The sequence below is a fragment of the Oryza sativa genome, chromosome 6 (assembly GCF_034140825.1).
Source record: "Oryza sativa Japonica Group chromosome 6, ASM3414082v1".
Classification (NCBI taxonomy): Eukaryota; Viridiplantae; Streptophyta; class Magnoliopsida; order Poales; family Poaceae; genus Oryza; species Oryza sativa.
In genome coordinates, this window is record NC_089040.1 from 31,398,364 (window position 1) to 31,420,086 (window position 21,723).

Consider the following 21,723-nt stretch of genomic DNA (forward strand, 5'->3'; position numbering starts at 1 on the left):
AAAAGTAATGAACAACATTTTGTTTGAACAGTAATAAACAACAGACTTGGTGGACTTGATCAGCATTTTGTCTATATGTTATTACAACTTGGAGCTGGTCTTGGCAAGTTGGCATATCCTCTCTTCTACTGTGGGCCACTGGGCCTTAGTGGATTGGTTCAATTGGGCCCAAATACAGCCCAGCATAATGCGTCGTCGAGCCCTTCTACGTACCCTTTCTCGGAGATTGGCCTGGAATATTTTGGATGGATCGATCGAACGCCATGGCCGGCGCCGGCGCCGGTGAAGGCGGCACCGTCCTGGTGGGCGTCCGAGGCTACGACAGCGGCCACCGCGAGAAGGAGGGAGGCAGCACGGCCACCTCCAGAACAAGCAACGGGCGTCCCATCGAGATGACATTCTGGAACGAGGCCCCTCCCGCGCTCTCCCACTTCTCCGCCCACGGCTCCGATCTGCCGCCCGCCGCCCATGGCGATCTGCTCCTGGCGCCCAAAGTCATCGCCGCCGCCTACGGCTTGCTCCTCCTCAGAGTCCCCGTCAACCCCGTGCCCGGCGGCAAGAGTCTCTTCCGTCAGGACGACTACTTCGTCTACCATCACCATCAACCCGCCAGGCTAGATCTGCTCCCCAGGCCGTGCCAGCAATATTGCTTACGCGACGACGATTTCGCCATCGTTAGCATCTGCGGCGACAAGCAGCAGTACGTCGTTGCCGCCCTCGAGATGATCAACCTGCCCAGTCAATTCGCGCTGCACCGGTACAAATCTTCTTCTGGTGGTGGCGATGGTGATGAGATCGCCGGAAATTGGACGTGCGAGGAGGTGTTTGTGGAGGAGGCGGTGAGGGACAGGGTGTGCCCGATCCCTGACTCAGCTGAGAGGCCCGTGTACCACATCACCACCAAGACCATCGCGCTCGGAGGCGCGAAGGGCACCGTCGGCTGGGTCGATCTCTGGCGTGGCATCCTCCTCTGCGACCTGCTCGACGAAATGTCTCCCCCAAAGCTCCGCGACATGCCGCTGCCATGGCCGGCCAAGGGCAACTGGACAAGATACCTCAGTGACAGCGAGTCCTTCTATCGGGACATCACCGTCAGCCAACACAAGGACTTCATCAAGTACGCCGAGATGGAAATCACCATGCCAAGAGTTGTGACCAAAACCATAATATCCTCCGGTGATCGCACCATGCCTGCAGATGATCCTCCTGATTCGTTCCTCGAATGGGTTCGCCGGAGCAGAGAACCTCAGCCTCAGCCGACGACACGGCAGCGCTCCTCCGTCCGGCGGCCTGGCCAGTGGAGGCTCACTACATGGACCATGCCTATCCCGGTCACTTCATGGGAGGACTGGCGCCCTGACTGCACAGCTAACTTGCATGATTTCCATGTCGTCGACAACACAGCCCATCATGGGTTGCTGGATAAGCTCATTGTCGAAACAAATTTTCGGCAATATGAAAAGGGGGTAGCATACGAGACCTAAAAGTGGATGGATGCGGAGACAAAGGATTTAGACAGGTTCAGGCCCTCTCGATGAGAGGTAATACCCTACTCCTGTTTGGGGATTTGAATTCGCCGGGTGTATATTGATCTGACGATCAGTTTGTGTCATGCCCCCTAGAGGGCCTCCTGTCCACCTTATATAGGATGGGGGGCAGGATTACAAGATAGAAACCTTAACCAATACGGTATCGGTTTCCTAAATCTATTTTACAATATTATCAAATCAGGACTTTAGGCTGCTTCATAATATAAAAGGAAACGTAATACCCAAGTCATGATCGGTTAAATATTCCATAGATATAAGCTATCCCCTATGACTAGTCGGATAACCATGCCGTGTGGGTATGGGGTACCCATAATCTCCACAGTAGCCCCTGAGACCTTCACAGTCGGAAAGATAATCTTCTCTCGAACTAGATTACTCCAAAGCCGAGTGCTTCAATCATCCTCGCCATGATCTCCCGAGTACTTTTACCAAATATGAAGACTGTGGAGGGCTGAAAAATAAAGTCAGGTGCATCGAGTAGATGTACCTAATAGATGCACCAACTGAGTGGTTTTGATAATCGTAGTCAAACAAGTGACTTAATATTAATATATAGCATATGCAGTATGAATCCCTGAATAACATGATCCGAGTGATATACCGACTGCTTTGTAAAATATGATGCGTGCAACCTAAAGCTGACTACATCATTGAATACACATAGCAAAACAGCTATAAAGAAGCTTGTATGTTGTGAATAAATAACTTTCCAAACTATTGGGCATACACCATGCGCACACTGCTTTAACAGATGTGCTTGAGTCCCTAAAAGACACATGGTTTCACTACACCTGAAAATATATGACATATGTGGTATAAAATCCGAGTAAATAAACTCATAAGGATTTATCAATCGTCTGAAAAATGACCAAAATATATAATCAGCCTAAGCCATAATATTGGTCAATAAAAATACACACTTACGTGGCAAAAAGCAATGATGTTGTATCCAATCAATTGCTTGATAAACCCAAACAGCGCCATGACTATATAAAAAAGTCAGCGGGGCAGCTATATAAAGCTTTACTGTTTGACACCTTTTAAGATGCATTGTACCAACTCCTAAAAAGTTGAGTAACTGCGGTATAAAAGGATTTTAAGGTATTGGGCACTAGATTACGCGCACTTTTGCCTAAGCAAAAAGATGCCTAAGTCCCTAAAAGAACGTGACAGGCCACACCTGAAAATATGGGCTGCAGACATATTAGGCCTAGGCCAAAAAATATGCCTTCGACACCCTTTAAAGGATGACGCATGTAACATGCTCCCGAGTAATAAATCTTTTCGGGTGATATAGACCAAGTGTAGCTCATATGAATAACTTCTGATCTCAGTGATTATCCTTTATGGGATACTCCAAAATAGATATAACAATTGAATTCCGACTGGCGCAAGTATTCGGTTGATAACCCTTACGGGGAATAATAAATAGTCCAGTCTTTAAGCATAGAAAATAGACCCATGATCATCAAATTCATGTTGCATGTATCCGGAACAAGTCCAAATTGAAGGTATGACACTTGTGTTTGAGGTAGTAAGCCCCTGAGCATATAGCGTGTCCTTTTGTTGTAGTCACAATTGTCCATTGATGGTAGCTGACGCAGTTGGCATAGAGACAAGACGACCAATATAGAGAGAATATTGCCCACCAGAGGTGGCAAAAATATTGGTGGTAGTGAAGATAGTGATACCAATCAAAAGTGATGAAGTTGCACAACCGTGAAGGCAAAGAAACCAGTCGGCAGCAGTCAGGTCAGCCAGCAATGAAGATGAAGGCGCCCAGCGATAAAGTTGTGTAGCCATGACAACGAAATAATCAGTCGGTGACAGACGATGCAGTTGGTGAAGAAGATGAAGATGCCCATTAGTGGCGACATAATAAGCCATCCATAAAGGCGAGGATACCGGTCGGTGATGACGAAAGCAAGCCGACGGTGAAGATGTAGACACGCATCAAAGGCGATGACGAAATCCACCAATCATGAAGATGAAGAAAATAGTCGGCGGCGACAAACGCAACCGATAGTAATGATGATAAGCAGCAATCATAGATGATCAAATATAATGACGAAGTTGCCCATCAATAGCAGTAGAGTGGGCTATGTTGAAGAGGCTATGTTGAATAGGGATATTGATGAAGATGACGATGTCGATGATCCAGTCAATAGCAGTGTAGCAACCGATGATAATGACGAAGACGCTCATCAGCGTTTGCATAGTAGGTCAACCGTGAAGGCGAAATAACAAGTCGGCAATGACGGAAGCAACTGGAGACGAAGACATAGTCATCCATTAGCAACGGCAGAGATGTCAGGGCCGATGAATTAGAGGTGCTGGTGATGAAGTCAATGACAATAATCTATCAAACTGTTGAGAAGATATCGAAGCTCGAGTAGTTTTTTTGGCGCGAGAGTGTGTATAACGAAGATTGATGCAAAGCTCCTTGATTTATAAAGATGGCAGTAGAATTTGGTGTTATAGCTGTTGCAGATTCTTCACTTGGAGGAAAGTAGATGCTGTTGCCCAACTCATCAAAACTGAACTTATTGGTTGATAACTCCAAACTCCCGAACATGTAGATTAAATTTCAAAATTGATACTGGAAATATTTGGAGTAGATTGTGACGGCGTGAAGAAGCCAAAATTGCCGGTGTAATAATTGGAGTCGCTGAAATTAAATGACGGTTCTGAAGCGTAGACGAAGATAATAACTCCCCGAATTGACTCGTTGATTGATTGATTGCTTAATCTTGACATAAAGCTTGTCGAATTTTGATAGTCTTGTATTTGTGTAGCCCCCGACTCTTTGGTTAGTTGAGAAACAACTGAACATAGAGTCGAGAACTGTAGCTTCTTGTCGTCGAATAGTCATTGCTTGAGTAAAGATGCATGTTGAAGATGTCCGAGTAGAAATATTGAAGATTGGAACACCACTTGTTGTAATAATATAACACGGCATCATATTTGGTGACGCATGCCGAGATGTCGAAGCTCCTGTAGACGTCGTGGTTGGTGAAGTAGGAAAGCGGTAGTGAAGACATATAATTGTGAAGATAAAAGCACCAGCCGGCGGCGGCATAACCAGTCGGCGACGGAAGACGATGATGTCCATCAGTAGTGGTAGCTGTATAAACCAGACGTAGAGGCGAGGGCACTAGTCAACAGCAGACGAGACGACCGGCGATGAAGACGATAAGGCCAATCAACACTAGCAGAATCATGCAGCCATGGAAGTGAATAAACCAGTCGGCAGCAGACGTAGGCAGCTTGTGTTGAAGATGCTGACGCCTATTAGCGGTGACGGCGATGTAGCCAGCCGTGAAGAAGATAGCATCAGTTGGCGTCATAACAGGCCAGCCGTGCAGGCGGTGACACCAGTCGGCGGCGGATGAGGCGGCCGGTCAGTGAAGCGGCCGGTCGGTGAAGACGTAGACGCCCAACAACGGTGGCATAATAGGCCAGCCGTGCAGGCGGAAACACCAGTCGGCGGCGGACGAGGCGGCCGGTCGGTGAAGACGTAGACGCCCAACAACGGCGGCATAATAGGCCAACCGTGCAGGCGGAAACACCAGTTGGTGGCGGACGAGGCGGCCGGTCGGTGAAGACGTAGACGCCCAACAACGGCGGCATAAAGCCTAGCCGTGCAGGTAGAAACACCAGTCAGCGGCGGACGAGGCGGCCGGTCGGTGAAGACGTAGACGCCCAACAACGGTGTTGTGACCAACCAACCGTATAGACGAAGACACCAGTCGGCGGCGGCGACGGCAAGCCAGTGGTGATGTTCTGACTGATCCATTCCTGGGGCGTAAGAGATAAGCTTAAAGCCATGAATCCCTTTTATGCATATCTGGATCTGGATCCTGCAGAACGAACATATAGGATGAGTAGTATCTGATGTAAATATAATACTTCGAGAAAAATTCAAGTATTTTAAAATATTTATAAATATGTATTTCTTCTCTTGTCAATTTTGATTCCCCCGAGCAGATGACTCATTACGTTTAAACACTCTGCCCGACTAGTCATAGCCATCAAGCACCGGGAGTCGGCCTAAGCACTTCCCAAACATGCATATGAGTGACATGAGTTCGTCATTAATGGAACAAAGTTTCATGGGTCGGAGTTTACTACTCGGGTACTTTTGCAATTATTAAGAGCAGAAAATAAATTATCTTATCTCTATGCTTTTGATTTATTCCGAATAATACTTAGCACCTTGCGTTATTCGGTCCATCCAACAAGCCCCTAGGTGCTAGGAATCGGCCCAAAGGCAACTATCCATTGGCAAACCAAACGGAAAGCATAGGAAGATGGAACTCCATAACTCGATAGGCACTTTTGTATTCAGAATATGTCGCAAGCAATCAAGATAAATATTATGAAAATTGTTTAAAAAATATGATATAACATCTGTAGCCCCCGACTCACTAGTCAACGGCGAACCAGTTGATGTAGTGAGGCAAAGGAAAAGGCAAAATATCATATAAAGAATAAAATAAATGATGACTTAGCTTTGTCATATTCCCCTTGATTATGGCAGAGGTGGCCAATGTGGGAACAAAGTCGTCCATCAATAATAATGAAGACACCCGTCGGCGGCGACGAAGGCGATCGACGGTGAAAGTGTGGACGCCCATGAACGGTGGTGTGGCCGACCAGCCGTATAGGCGAGGACACCAGTCGGCAGCGACGGAGGCAGGCCGGCGGTGAAGTCGTAAAAGCCCAACAACAGCGGCATAATAGGCCAGCCGTGCAGGCAGAAACGCTAGTCGGCGGCGGCGAAGGCCAGCCGGTCGGTGAAGATGTGGACGCCCATGAACGGTGGTGTGACCAACCAACCGTATAGGCGAGGACACCAATCGGCGGCGACGGAGGCAAGCCGCCGGTGAAGTCGTAGACGCCCAACAACGACGGCATAATAGGCCAGCCGTGCAGGCGGAAACACCAGTTGGCGGTGGCAAAGGCCAGCCGGTCAGTGATGAAGTACAGGCGATGATACATGCAAAGACAAGAAATTGCACATCAACCTGTGGTTAGATATTTGTAAAAAAAAATAACTGATATAATAATCAATAGATCCAAACACATGGCTTGATTGGCACTTGATAGAGAGGCCTGCATAACCATAAGCACAAAAGCGCATGCACGATTGCATGTGGTTCATTGGCTCCTCGTTCTGTCCGGCAGCTGCCGTCCCTGTACAGGACTTGTATAACCATCGACTTGTTCAGCGAGTAGTTCGACGTACAACTGCATGGTCAAAGGACTCGGCCGAATCGACGACAGGAAATATATACAGATAATAGATTGATCTGTAAAAAAATAAATAAATCAAAGATTAATTTTAATAATCTATGAATTGGAACAGCTAACCCGATATCTGAACAATTTAATAGGGGTGTGATCTGCCCGGTCGACAATGACGGATATGGCCGTCAGTGGGTATGGTCGACAATCCAATCCAGTCATCGGTGTTAGATCCATTGATGAGCGCGTGAGGCCGCAATTGGTGGAGATCATGACACCATGCGAACGTGCGACGGCCGTATAGAGTAACGTGACGTCCAAAATGCATGGATCAAGACATGCAGCCGGCGAGTTGCGCAGCGACTTGTGTCCTGTACTCCGCTTCAGCCTCGATATGATCATCACCGTGATAGCATGATGGCAGTATGACATCACCACGCACTCAGCAGTACATGCATGAAATCAAGGAGAGAAAACAACGTAGAGTAACATGTGATTAGGGATCAATCTAAATAAAATTAAAGTGGAAAGCCAAACCAGGTAATAGTTGTATAGATCGATATATGTGATGATGCCAAATATTATGGCCACGAGCTAGCCGGTTGATCTTGATCTCAAGCTTCTTTATCGTTCCACCGGTCTGCATGCACACTCATGATTGGTTGCCCTGGCAAGCAGTCGGCGGCTTCACGGCGTGCAGCACGCACACACATCTTGTGAGCGAGAATCCAGGGACCAGTGCATCCATGCATGCCAAGATGATCATCAGCGCTGAACGTGCAAACGCCCGGCGACGTTGCTAATTGGATCGACATTGATCTTTTTTCTTTCTGAAGTTGATTTCCATCGCACTCGTTGATAGGAAACTCGGCGTCACCCCTACCTGGCGCGCCAACTGTCGAAACAAATTTTCGGCAATATGAAAAGGGGGTAGCATACGAGACCTAAAAGTGGATGGATGCGGAGACAAAGGATTTAGACAGGTTCAGGCCCTCTCGATGAGAGGTAATACCCTACTCCTGTTTGGGGATTTGAATTCGCCGGGTGTATATTGATCTGACGATCAGTTTGTGTCATGCCCCCTAGAGGGCCTCCTGTCCACCTTATATAGGATGGGGGGCAGGATTACAAGATAGAAACCTTAACCAATACGGTATCGGTTTCCTAAATCTATTTTACAATATTATCAAATCAGGACTTTAGGCCGCTTCATAATATAAAAGGAAACGTAATACCCAAGTCATGATCGGTTAAATATTCCATAGATATAAGCTATCCCCTATGACTAGTCGGATAACCATGCCGTGTGGGTATGGGGTACCCATAATCTCCACACTCATGCTCAGCACCAGCGATGATGAGGAAGCCAAAGGGTCCAGCTTGTCCCTAGGATGCCTGGCTATGTCTTACCCCGCCTTGAGCATCGACGACGATGATGTTGTTTACCTCTTGTGCAATTCTGCCAACAGGGATTGTGATATGGGAGGAGTGATGATCGCCCTTGATGTCAGGAAGAAGGAGATTCAAGGAGCGGCCAAGCTTGACGGAAAAAAGAACACCCTCTTCTCCATGAGATGCTATCTCGCAACTGCCATCTCCAAACATCCCACTCCTACTGCAGGTACTTAATTTACCTCTCCTTGCTATCATATGCATGTGCTCTGGTACTTGTCAATTGTATATGTTTATACTATATGACAAAGATTAATACATCGATAAAATGTTATTTGCAAGCCGGTCTCAAGTTATAGTAAGGTGGGATCATAGGGGTTTTTATTAGCTGCAGTGCTGCACTGTGATTTAACTCTTGATGATCATGATAGTGCAAAGCAACACCAAAAAAATTGAACAGTTGCAGTAATTTAATGCAGCTATTGGTTATTTTTTTAATTTCTTTAAAAAAATATAATGTCGGTTGTTTATCCAGAGAATAGGAAGGCTGCTAATTTGCAGTATAAAATAGACCACAATCCATAACTTTCAGTTTTGTAAAACGGCTTAAATGTATGGAAATGTTTTTTTTTCTTGACAATTTACTAACCTATAGAGGATATACATGCATCCAAGAAATGGTATTTGCAGATCCCTGACAAATTCAGCATCATGTGCATATGGGCAGTAAATTGCCATAGCTCAATCTTTGTTTAGCATGGTATGAATGATATATACGTCAACCAAACTAAGATTAGAACACAGTAACTTAGTGAACTTCGTTTAGGACGTTAAGCTTTATATGTTGATATAATACAATGCCAGAGCAGTACCAAGAGACATTACACAGTATACTGTTCGGTGTGAGTTTAAGAAAAACCCTTCGGTATCTAACCATAGTTGGAAAATGAGGCCTGAACTTTGTCAACGGAATATAGTCATCTCCACCTCTATTTCCTTATCATTAATTATGCTTCTATATATTTTGCTAGCATGTATTTAAATATAAAGTAGTAATAATCAAAGTACATTGGGACCATGCCAATTTCCAAACAAGAGAATACAACAAGTAATAAGGCATTAACCAAAGCCAACTTGAATAGTTTTATGTACTAGTATTAGCCTTAGGTTTTTGCTTTCTCTATTGTACTCATTGCGGACAACATGAATGCTCTTCCCCTTCATTGAAAAGGGTACTAACTCTTGCTTTACTGGCTACTTTATTTGATTTAGATACAAGAGTTGGACAACCTAAGGAGTAGGCAGAAACCACCAAGTAGAAGGTGTGAACCCCAGTGTCCACCAGTGACCTGGATTGCAGTGGGCCCGGATGAGTATTATAGGCCCAATAATTTGTTATCTTGATGGGATTTTAAGGAGTTGTACTGTTGATGGGCATATATAGTTTTGTGATCAAAACCTTTGGGGGTTGCTTTGTTGCATTATACAAGCTTGCTGGAGGGAGGGTTGATGAATCTATCTATAATAAAGGTACAGATGCAATGTGAGTTATTTATGTATCTTGACTTACCTTTGCATCCGTTGTGTACTCGGCAATTGTCGAGTATTTGGGCACATTGCCAGTGATTGTTTGCTTTGAGTTCAACACAAAAGTCATTTTTTTGGAATGTCGGCCTAGCATTTAGTTTGAGTGAGATAATGAATTTAATTCATCACTTGATTCTTGATGAGTTGTTTGGTTTGAGGAATGGGATGGGATTATCCATTACCACCTCATTCCTCAACGCACATGATATGCTATGTTGTTGGATGAAAATTACTCAGCAATAGTATTTTTTCATCATACTCATCAGAGGTAGTTAAGAACTTATTTACAGCTAACATACTAACATAAAATTGAGCGTTAGTGAGCAGTTCCATGAGTAACATAAAAGAGTAAACAAAATTGAGCTAAGCTAGCAGCCCAATTTTCTGGTTTCTGGTGTAAGCTAAGACTTTGGTGCAACATTAACATTGCAATTCCTGCGGAGGATGGCAGGCCACTTGGATCGCGACAAGACGGCATTTTCAGAACGGCTACAGGACAGATTTCGATAGTTTGTTCATGCTCATTTGTTGGCTTATTTGGAGAGAGCGGAATGTTAGGATCTTTCAGCACATCGCCAAGTCGGTTGATTTGCTAGCAAACGGCATCAATAAGGAAATCGTAGTTTGGAGGGCAGCAGGGATCTTTTCCCAGCCTGGCGAGTAATCCCACTCAGAGGCGGGGCTTGCCACATTGTTTTCTATTTCCTTACCGTCTTTAAGTTTGTTTGAGACCAGCGCGACATCCTTCATATAGTTATAATTAAAACTTTATTTCCTCCAATCATAATGAGATTGGCCTGCCAATATTTGGCCGACCCGGAAAAGGAGTTCTGGTTCCTTCCATTGTCCCTCCCACTCAAAACATCATCAGATTTATCGTAAATAGGTAAAAGCGAGGAGTTCCACGAAAGAACAATAAAGAGCTAGCACATTCAGACGGCTACCTCTAACTTTTGTTTGTCGTTTTCATATCCAGGTTTGCCTCATTTTACACCATCCTCTCCTTTGAACAGTTCATATAATTATTCACACGTGTCAGTAAGGATATCCACCGAAGAAAAATAAAAGAGTGAACACATTTGAGCAAGCGGTATAATTTCTTTGAAGTTTTTTGCTTGTTGCTTTCGTCCAGGTTGTCTCCTTTTACACCATCGTCCTATGAACAGTTGACATTTATATCTTCAGCTATGTACATTATATCTTACGTCATCCTCCAATCAAAACGATCATCTTTGCCAAGAAGATCGTTCATATATACTAAACCCGTAGCAGCGTGTTCAATATGTGTATTTGAAATCTATCAATCTATCTATCTTATTATACGCGTGCAGAATTAGAATCAATCTCTAGCTAGGACCTTTACATGCAAACGGTCTCAAAAGAGTTTTGTCCGATTTCCTAAACCAATTAACCAGAGTTAGGTTCTAGATAAATTAGGCTATAATACATATATATTAATGAAGTAGCAGACAACGAACCACTGTAGAACCGTAATTTGGATGCGTTTTTGTTGATATGAAGATAGATGCTAGCAACGAGCGACGGAAATCCGAAGCAGCGGGTCAAGCCGTGCGGCTGCACAATGAGCCGGATTTGGGTGATGCACGTCAGCAACCAGAAAAGCATGACGGCATGTGCACGGATTTTTTATTTGATTTTGAAATAACACAATAAAAAATGAAAGAAGAGTTCATGCCGAACACAATTAAAGATTAATTAAAATCCATAATAAAAAATAAAATAAATTTAGAAATTAGAAAAATCAAATATAAGAGTTCAAGTAAAAATACATTTTACAAACAACTGAAATTAGGAATAAAAAATAAAAAATATTAGAAGAATAATTCATATAGACATAGTATGAGATTAATAGAAAATAAAATAAATTTCACAATTAAAAAAGAAAAAGAAGAGTACAAATAGGAATATAATTTATAAATAACCAAAATTCGAAATTAAAGAAAAGATTGTTGAAAGAAAAGATCATCTAGAACCCATCACGAGATAAATTAAAAATCAAAATAAAAATAAAATAAAATTTGAAAATATAAAATAATTATATAAGAGTGCAAGTATGAATAAAATTTATAAATAACAGAACATCGGAATGAAAAATATGATTTTTCTTTAAAAAAAGGTCCATATAGAACACAACAATGATAAATGATAATAAAGAGGGAAAAACAATAAGTTAATAGAGGAGTAGGGTGATGATGCATGATGAGACATATAAAAACTATAAACAAAATCTCAAATAGAAATCCAATGACAATTAAGATGAGGGACGACGAGCATGGCGTTAAATACTTAAATAGCACGGTCACTACAGTTGGCTGGACTTTTAAAAAGTAAAAAAGTAAACCCCAATGATAATTACGTTCGATTTTTAAAATCGAGGGGAGTTAGCGGGTGGGCCATAGAGGATCACAGTGGTGGAGCTGATGACTGTTTGACCGAACTTCTAGAAAGTAAAGAAAAAGAACCCCAATGATAATTTTGTTCGATTGTTAAAATCCTATTGGCAATAAAAATAAGGGGTAGCGGGCGGACCATAGAGGACCCAACTGGACAATAAACTCTAAAAGCTATAAGATCCAATTTGTAAAGGTTTCAAGGAGAAAGAAATATAAACAATGGTAGATCAAGCAAGCAAATAAAAAATGATATGACAGAAGTAAGGGGTAGCAACTGGTGTGACTTTTAAAAATTATAAAATTAGAAACACATGGATGATAAGGTTTGGTCTTTCAAAGTCTTAAGACAACGAGACAAATATTTAATAAATTTTAAGTAAAATCATATAAAAATATTTACTTTTGTATGGGTGCTAGCCGCGCAATTGCGCGGGCACCCAACTAGTTGTTATAATAAACCCGTAGCAGCGTGTTCCTACCGCTTTTGTGTTCAAATTATAACATTTATGCAGCTTAGTATTTTAATAGATCATACTAATATGTGTATTTTAAATTATAATAATAAACCTGTAGCAGCGTGTGGGGTATCATCTAATGTAAAAGATACCAACGTTGGCACCGAGGTATCAACACATTTCCAGAAATAAGTCTTACTAATGGTATTTTCATGAAATACGGAGTAAGTTTTTCTTAGAAGGCTAGATTGTAAGAGTAAATTTTACAAAACCTCACCTATAATGGTCAAAGTTGCACAAAACCACATAAAATTTGGCACGTGACATATAACTTAAGATATTAATGGTCCAAGTTCCATAAAACCACGTCACTAATCAGTTTGACATATTCACATATCAAAATTTTAAAAGGCTATAGTTACATGGATGTAGATCATTTATATGATGAATAAAGAACACATAAATTTGAGATGTTATTGTAGAATTCAAAACTGTGATAAATAAAAGTCGAAATGATCAATAGTGTGGTCTTGTGTAACTTAAAGTATAATAATACATGAGTCTAGGTAAAATTTACTCTTTGTAAAACATTTTTTTAATATTTATATTTATTTCATTTTGAAGTTTTATAGAAATATACTCCTCCCACCCTATTGTAAAAAAAATCATTTCAAAGTTTCACAATTTTGCAGGTGGCCCCTCCCGACGATAAATCGCCCAACGGGAGGCCTGCAAAATTGTCGCGATGTGCCCCTTCTACGGGGTGCCACGTCACATAGATGGTCTTATTGTAGGGTGATTTATATGCCGAAGGAGAGTATTTTTGCAAAACTTTGGAACGATAATTTATATTAGAGTAATTTTTATAAATCTTTAGAAAAACAATAATAAAAAAATCCTGTAAAACTTGCAGCTCAACTGAACACTCCGTAGTCCAAGACGCGGGCCGTCTTGGTCCGTTCGGACCACAGCCCACAGGCCGACTTCAGTAGACTGCAGTCGCCTCCTCGCACCTACTACCCTACTAGGTCATGCCATTCCACTCGAGCCAACTCCACCATTCAAACCAAACGCCGCCGCCTCCTAGGGTTTAGGGTTCATGCGAGTTCCTCTCGAAAAAAAAGAAAAAGAAAAAAAAAAACATTCGCGAGATCCGCCGCCAAGATCGGTCGCGGCGAGGTCCTCCGCTCGGTCGGACGGGGGAGCGTCGGCGCGCGCTTGCGTCGAGGTTGACGGCGAGGGTGGAGCCTCAGTTCCCACCGCTCCCCTAGAAGACCTTCTCTACGATGGGATCCAACTATCCGCGGCGAGATCCTCCGCCCGATCGGCAGGGGCAGGTTCCACCGCGGGGAGATCCTCCGCCCGGTCGGCAGCGGCAGGTTCCACCGCGGGGAGATCCTCCGCCCGGTCGGCAGCGGGTACCGCCGCGGCTTCTGATCACTCCCTTCCGCGACATAGGTCAGAGGCTGAGCACCGGTCAGGCCTTCAAGCCGATCGGTCAGGTGTCCGTCAGCCGGATGTTGGCCGGCCCGCAGTTGTTCGGCCGGCTAGCTTCGCAGCTCTTCGAGGTTGACCGCTCGCTGTCCTTCTCTACCGCTGGTGACTCCGCAGAGGAGGGTGATGAGGAGGACGAGGAGGGCGAGGAGGAGGAGACCGCTGGTGACTCCGCAGAGGAGGGTGATGAGGAGGACGAGGAGGGCGAGGAGGAGGAGACCGAAGAGGAGTGTGTACAGAAGGATGAAGGAGGGGAGAGCACTTTGCCTCCACCGCAAGTGCCTCGTGTGCCCAGAGATTTTTGTGAAACAAAACTCATATCCTTTCTGGGCCGGGGGTATAAGATCATCCTCCAGTCCAAGAATGGACCCTGCTCCTTGATAGCCATATGTGAGATTTTGTTTGTTGTTTATACTATACCCGCTGATAAACTGTCCCATGTAGCTTAACTACTCTGTTTTGCAGGCAATTATCTAATCCTTACCAGGAAACTCTCCTTGCCACCATCCATGACAATTGTTTACCTAGATTATTTAGTTGACCGTGTGTTTAGTCAAGTTTTCAGCAAAATGAAGGTTCGATCTGATCCACTTATCAAAACAATATATTCCATTTTTTTAATTGAAGATTATTAATCACATTGCAATGTGTAGGATGACAGCTATAAAACTGCACAGGCAACGGTGGAACAAACGGCTACAGGACTAGATATTGATATTTATTGCACAAGGTTTGTGGTTAAGCGAGTTCTTAAGCAATAATATAGCCTCCATTTGTATATTTTGATGTGTAATTGGTATGCGCAGTGTCGACGGGTTTGAGGACACCCCTCAGTATGGGCTTTTTAGAATCCTGGATATCCCTTTATATCATGCCTGGGTACTAGACATGAACAATCAGGTATGCTACTGGGAGATGTCTTTTAGTATGATTGAACCATGGCTACTTATTACATGGATTAATTTAGTGTTGTAGTCATGTTAATATTTTTTTTCTTGGGTTTTGCCTAATTTTTTCTTCTGTGGTATGTTTGTGAACAGGAAGACACCATTTTATTGAATGCAGTTGATGGACGTTCATACAATCAGCTGAATATCGATAGGGCTAAATACAACTCAAAGAAAGATGCTGATTTTATGATAGATGCTGCTGAAACTAGAAGATGTAACGATCTTACATTTTTCACCTGTCAACTATTTACGGATGCAAATATGTTTCTTTCTTTGATCGCTAATGCTCTGTTTTTAAATTGTTTATTTGTAGATGAGTTGATTCACACGTTCTTGAAAGATAATCCTGGACAAGTCACAGAGTTTGGGTATGCATGCTAGCTATAGGTAAATACAATTGTCATTTTGTTTCTTCTATTGACATTTTTTTTTAAAATCACAGTTTACACACTTTGAAAGCAGCAACTCCTGATAGGAAGTTGTTCATTTTCTTTCAAAACGAGCACTTCAACGTTGTATACAAGGTATTGTAATTTACGAGTTGTGATACCTGCCTTTTTTTAAATAAGCTTGGTATGCTAGTTTTCATTCTATTTTCTTCTTTTCAGTACCATGGAAGATTTTTTGTTCTGGAATCAGATGTGGGCTTCCGGAACTACCAAAATATTTGGCGATCTGTTGATTCTGTAAGCCCTTAGTAATTCTGCCACTTTCTTTGATTAAGCAGTGCATTTTTTTAATTACTGACCTTTTTTGTTTAAAAATAATTAGCCTGGTGAAAGCGGTGTGTTGGTTCATGATATCACAATCTCAAGGGACCAACATTCTGTGTTGAAAAGTGGCAATTATTTTGAAGGTGCTAAGCAAAGCTTTAAGAAGAAGCCTCACAGTGCCAGGCAAACCCAGCATCATGTACGTTTTTGTTGCCTTAAATGTTAACTGCTATCCCATGCTTAGCACATTGTTGTTCTAAATGTAGAATTGCCATGTTACTTCAGCATGTTGCTAGAAATATGCATTCCTTTGATTGTAGGATTTTAGTGGCAAATCTACTGTGTTCAAAGCCACTTCTATTGTCACGGTCTTTTTGATGTTACCTGTAAACACTCATATTGCTATAACCATGTAATATATTCATCTAGTTGATTTGATCTAGCAAAATGCCTTCATCATTTTTTTTTCTCTGTTCTAGAGCGTAAGCTCGTCACTTGAGTCAAGCCAAGGTCCTCCTCCAGTACGGCATTCCCGTATGGCAGGAGAACATGGTAGCAGCTCCAGTGTTAAGCCAAGGCCATCACCCACCAATGCGCAGCTAGAAACCAGGCCTCCCTCTCCTGGAACAGTGAGAGCGGATTTTGCGTCTTATTTCATGAGTGGAAAAGACCAAAAGCTGGAACACATGTTCCTCGACTTTTTAAGAAGGTAAAAATCTATCATTCTTAGGAAATATGTTTTATGGCTTATGAAATCAAAGCAGCATCTGATCTGTTTTTTAATCAGCTTCGAGCGGAACAATATACCATATTATGGAGCAATTGTTGATTCTATGAAGACCCTGAGCTCTCCTGAGATGCACATACATTTCGATCATATTTGGAGTTATGCTCCTGAACTCGCACATGACTTGTGCCAATGCTACCCAAGGTGACTTTCTTGTCCTAGATCATCTTCATATGAGAGTCAGTGTCTTAATTTCTATATTTTTTGCAGGATTCAGAAGAATCTTGAAAATGCTGTGCGCACATTTATTCATGATTTGAACTTACCAGGTTTTCATTGTGAAAATCCAGTAATATGCATATGTGACATGCCCAAACCGGATAGGTATTTTACTTGAGTCCATTTAAATTTGGTCAATAACAATGGCTTGATGTTAACATTATTAGGAATAAATAATAGAGTACTATATTTGCAGATGGATTCCGTTGAGGACATTTCTGAAGCTACGTGGGTATCATCTGACCAAGCCCCGCCATATTAGATGTGATGGTTTTTTCCTGCCAGTGATAGATACCACCCAGATTGGGAGAATCATTTTAACCAATCTGTTGACAATGATAACAAGGTCTCATAAGGGAGGTAGATCTTGGAATGGCCATTGGGATTTGGATCATGTTATGGTCAGTGACTCGTTGGATGTTAAGATCGATTTGCCATGTAATTATCAAGCGGCATGTAAAACAGAGGCACATGATTTTCTTAGAGTTGCTACTGACGTTCTTCCAGAGTATGAGGTAGGTGGTAAATGGCCAGGCCTTTTTAGGCATCTTGACAAGTCACTTAGAAATTACATTGATCATCTGAGGTACGGCAGTGCGATGCTAAGAAAGTTTCAAAGATTTATCACCATCCATCCTGCACTGAAGTCGTCCTTGACAAGATTACAAATAATTGATAATATTTATTCAGCCCATCAAGCAACAACTGGCCAAGTGAAGAGATTACTTCGATCAATTCTGGACTCTGTGACACTTCGACAAGACTGGAGAGTCCGATGTCAAAAGCAGGATGGTAGTGTATCCTCTGTCTCCCCAATTCATACTGTTGTATATGAACACCACAGAGCTAAGATGGAAAAAAGTGAATCCAATGAACAAGGAGATGAGAATGCAGAAAAAGAAGGTCATGAACTTGGAGGCTATGTTGGGAATGATGGTGGAAATGAAGAATGCCCTGAACAACGTGATGACAATGAACCCTTTGAGAATTCAGTGGAAGATGGCATGGTTTACTTACGCCATGTTCGTCATCATGGTTGGAAAGGCTCAAAAGTGAGTTTTAATCTCTGATTTTCTTTTTTGTTGTATTTATCAATGCACATGCATATGATAGTTTTTGCTGTAGTGTACCATTTGATTAACTTCTATCATGGTATCGTAAGTGCTGCTATAAACACTCTTAACTAAAAAGTAATTTCATTTGAAGGACAATATGGGCAAACAACAATTCTTGCGGCTGTCTGATTTGGAACTGGTAAATTCAAATTCCTTGGATGAAATTTTACCTGCAATGGTGGAATGTCTAATATTGCATAAAGATGATTACCACCACATGTATGACAAGGATATCTATGATAGAGTTTTGGGATGGTAGGTATTTTTCTTCTTCTCAATTGTTTGATTTCAAAAAAGAACTGCCTTGCTCTCTGTTATATTTGCATTATTTGTTCTGCAGGATTGATGAAATATTGGAGAACTATGAACTCCTTGAGTTCCCTAAAAGGTACGTATTCAATACTACTAGACTACTCTACACACTATTGTGCTTTGGTCTTAAAAATAATAAAATGGTAGACTGGTGCTGATCTAAGGGAACACATCCTATGCACACAAGGCTTTTTCGTGTACACACCAACTAACAAATATCACAAAAATTCTGGAAAAAAATGTACATGAACTTTAAGTCGTATTATATATATGTGTAAAATCTCAACTTCAAATTCATTATATATAGGGGGTAACAAAAAAGACAATTCTGGCATATTTACTCTTAAAACTGTCAGAGTTTTTATCTTATTTGTTACGTCTAAAATGTATTGAATTTAAAGTTAAGACTTTACATATAAGTGTAACACTAATGGAAATACATATGTACAATGTTTTCTAGGATTTTTGGTCTAATTTGTTAGTTGGTGTGCACGGTGTGTATACGGAAATCTTATGTGCACAGGATATGTTCCATTGATCTAACATCATCAATATATTTCTTTTAGTTGTTCAAATCTAAATATTCTGCTAGTTAAGGAAAATACTTGTGAAACATGTAATTGAAAGTCGAAGCTTCTCAAGTAAGAAAAAACTTTAATTACGTTCATTAACTGGTATTCTCCAAAAGTTTTTCTAACATAAGGCGCTTGTGTTCCAGCTATGAAAATCAAGACCTCAAAACTACTGAACGGTATGACCTTAAGGCTAAACTCATTTCTCCTTTTGCTTTCTTTGTGTATATTCTTCATTGTTGGGCTTGCGCTTTCTTCTCTCTACCTTTACACAACCTGTTATCAAACTTAAGGGGCAGTTTGGCAGAGCTCCACCTCCACCTCTCCTAGAGCTGGAGCCCAACCTAACAGTTTCAGCTCCACCCAAAAAGGGAGTGAAGTTGCTGGAGTGCTCTCACAAAATGAACTAGAGAGTTAGAGTTGGAGTGGGGTTCAGGCTGCTCCGCAACTATACTCCAAACCCAACTCTGAGTTAAATTTAAGAGTTGGATCCCTGCCAAACGGGCCCTCACTATATTATTTCTGCTCTTGCTCAATCATTAATGACATGTACACCCATGGATTAACCTCTGAAGAACACTGGAACAGTAGGTCATAAAGATAGGAATGAAATGGCACAGTAAATCCTTTGTTTTCTGGAATAGATTTGCTGCAGTAGCCACAAGTTGGGTGATTCATTTTGATGTTGCCGCTAGCTGTGTCATTTTCTTAGACTATTTTGGATAAGTTGGCAAAGCATTAGTGCAATGCTATATGTGAGGTAAAGACTACAAATAATGAATGCTCGAGTCTTTTGTGAACAGAATGCCATTCGAAGGTAGCAATGAGCCAATGATTGTGATGGATTTTATCTGTGATTATTACTGAAATTATCTTTAATGTTTTTTATGAGCCATCAAAATTTAATGCAGTCATTTTAAGGCCATACTACTCTTTCATGTCTTGTATTTCTTGTTATTACTGTGATACTGAACTAACATTGTCGCCTACATAAACAAGGAAATAACAAGAGAACAATACACTCGTGCATATTAAATAAAGTGTTTAGTGTTCATATGTCAGCTCGGCATCAACATGTTGAGGCCTAGCCAGTAGAGATAATATGTACTTAAAACAACTATAAGGTTACTTTCCAGGTTTCACTGGCAACTATAAGCTTATTTCCAGTTTTCACTGAATGAAGCCTTTGCTTGGTCCTTATATATGAACTTGTCTGTTCAGTGCATTCATGAAGCTTTGTGATTCATTAGTGACTTACTGATACATATGTGACGATGTGCGCTGGATATGAAGGTTCATTCCAAGCACTAGTCATATGTAAAAAAAAGGTGCAATATGCACCTGATAATTGTAGTGCTGTGTATGTACATTTAATCTAACATAGTTAGTAGTTCATTAGAGTAATTAGAGTGGTTCATGATATTAGTTCATTAGTTACTCTAAACATAGTTATATGATGTGATCTTTCTTGTGATTTCTGTTGTGTTACACAGTTACGGCATAGATTTTCCTGCTATAACTCCAACAGGTCACGATGATGCCTTCCCCGATCCTCACAGGTTCGTCTCCAATCACCTAAAGTATAGGTAAATCATACTCACATAGTTAATAGTTTCTGTTTTTGTATGCAGTGGTATTGGTGGTGGCAGCAGCCAGCATGTTGGTAATATGACACCCATGGAACTCTCAAAAATATTTCTTTTTATGTTTCTGCATCTCTACAGTCTTGTTTTACCACTTATTTATACAACAGATCCAAATGATCCAAGCTTCTTTCCTTCTAATCCCTTGCATGTACCCTTAAGTGGCACAGGGTAATCCACTTTTTCTTTTTATTATCTTGTCATTTTAGTACACATGAGGTCATTTTTACTTATGAATGGACTTTAATATTTGAAAATAGGAGTGCTCCACCGAGTGGTCATTATAATCCAATTGGTCCACCAGATGTGCCAGGGCTTGAGCCTTCTTGCTCTGCGAGGTAATATAGTTGTTGAGGAACAGTATTTATACACAATATTCTTAGCAAATCTGTAAGTTCCAAGATTGCCAGATACTGTACTTGGCTGCGTTTAAAACCCATGACCAACAAATCAACCTTCTTTTTCATATACTTCAATTTCTGGCCCAACCTCCTGTTTCCTTAGCAAAGGACTATTTATATCTCACCTCCTGTTGTAACAATATAGTAATAATGTTGGATTAGCACTATCCTACATAATTCTTATATTCCCTTGGCATTACAAAGCTCTAAAAGAGTGTCCATTTACATCTAGTTAAAACTGTCAAAATGATTTTGGGTGATACCATTTTGATTGGGAGTTGCTCATCCTCTGATCAACAGGCAATGCTAACCTAATATAGATTTTTCTTTACATGCAGGCGTCCAAAGCAGGAGGCCCCCCTTCAAAGGTCACCTTCCTAATCGTATTTGAAGCACTTCGAACTGCTAGATTGCAAATAGCTTATCAGACATTGCCTGTAAAAACGTATGCAAACTCCTGTATTTATCATACCCTTGCACACCATATGCTCGATCACAGTTTACACACTTATATGCAATCGTATCAACCTATTTCCGTTACCCTTGCACACCTAATAGCGACCTGTGGGATGGAATGTAAAGCACCTCTCGCAGTCGTTCGAAGGTGCATCATCGTAAAGCAGAGCAGCTGCAGATCATCCTGTGGTGCCATCCGATCCATGTTGGTGTTGATGCTGTGATGCTGTTGAAGGCTTTTCCATCTTTTGCCGCGTTGCCAAAATTTTGAATTTTGAAACCTGATTCTTTTTTTTTAACAAAGTTTGTTTTTCAGCATTTGGCTTTTAAATCGCTAAGTACGTAACTAGAAGTTTATCATATTTTTTTCCTAATTAAGCCCGTATTAGGACAACCAATGTTTCCAAAATACTATA

The 21,723-nt window shown here is 41.6% G+C and overlaps 2 protein-coding genes and 1 long non-coding RNA gene across 3 annotated transcripts; 2 read left to right on the forward strand and 1 right to left on the reverse strand.

Moving 5' to 3' along the window:
* Positions 1–248: 248 nt before the first annotated feature.
* Positions 249–9,856, forward strand: LOC136356876 (uncharacterized). Its single transcript, XM_066311413.1, has 3 exons — positions 249–1,433; positions 8,144–8,418; positions 9,462–9,856. The coding sequence occupies exons 1-2, from the start codon at positions 264–266 to the stop codon at positions 8,153–8,155; spliced, it is 1,182 nt and encodes a 393-aa protein (XP_066167510.1). The 5' UTR covers positions 249–263; the 3' UTR covers positions 8,156–8,418; positions 9,462–9,856.
* On the reverse strand, positions 4,426–8,098 carry LOC107281204 (uncharacterized). The gene is made up of 2 exons (XR_001546552.3): positions 4,794–8,098; positions 4,426–4,674 (listed from the first exon to the last, which is right to left on the reverse strand). It is a non-coding gene; the product is annotated as an uncharacterized lncRNA (long non-coding RNA).
* Positions 9,857–13,931: 4,075 nt separating the features above from the next.
* LOC112939374 (uncharacterized) lies at positions 13,932–21,391 on the forward strand. Its single transcript, XM_026026447.2, has 20 exons — positions 13,932–14,417; positions 14,793–14,869; positions 14,946–15,039; positions 15,180–15,303; positions 15,403–15,457; positions 15,532–15,613; positions 15,698–15,775; positions 15,861–16,001; positions 16,282–16,511; positions 16,590–16,733; positions 16,800–16,913; positions 17,005–17,860; positions 18,015–18,178; positions 18,264–18,311; positions 18,954–18,986; positions 20,301–20,366; positions 20,439–20,470; positions 20,561–20,621; positions 20,711–20,788; positions 21,190–21,391. Exons 1-20 carry the CDS (start codon positions 13,932–13,934, stop codon positions 21,230–21,232), a joined length of 3,006 nt encoding a protein of 1,001 aa, XP_025882232.2. The 3' UTR covers positions 21,233–21,391.
* Positions 21,392–21,723: the final 332 nt, after the last annotated feature.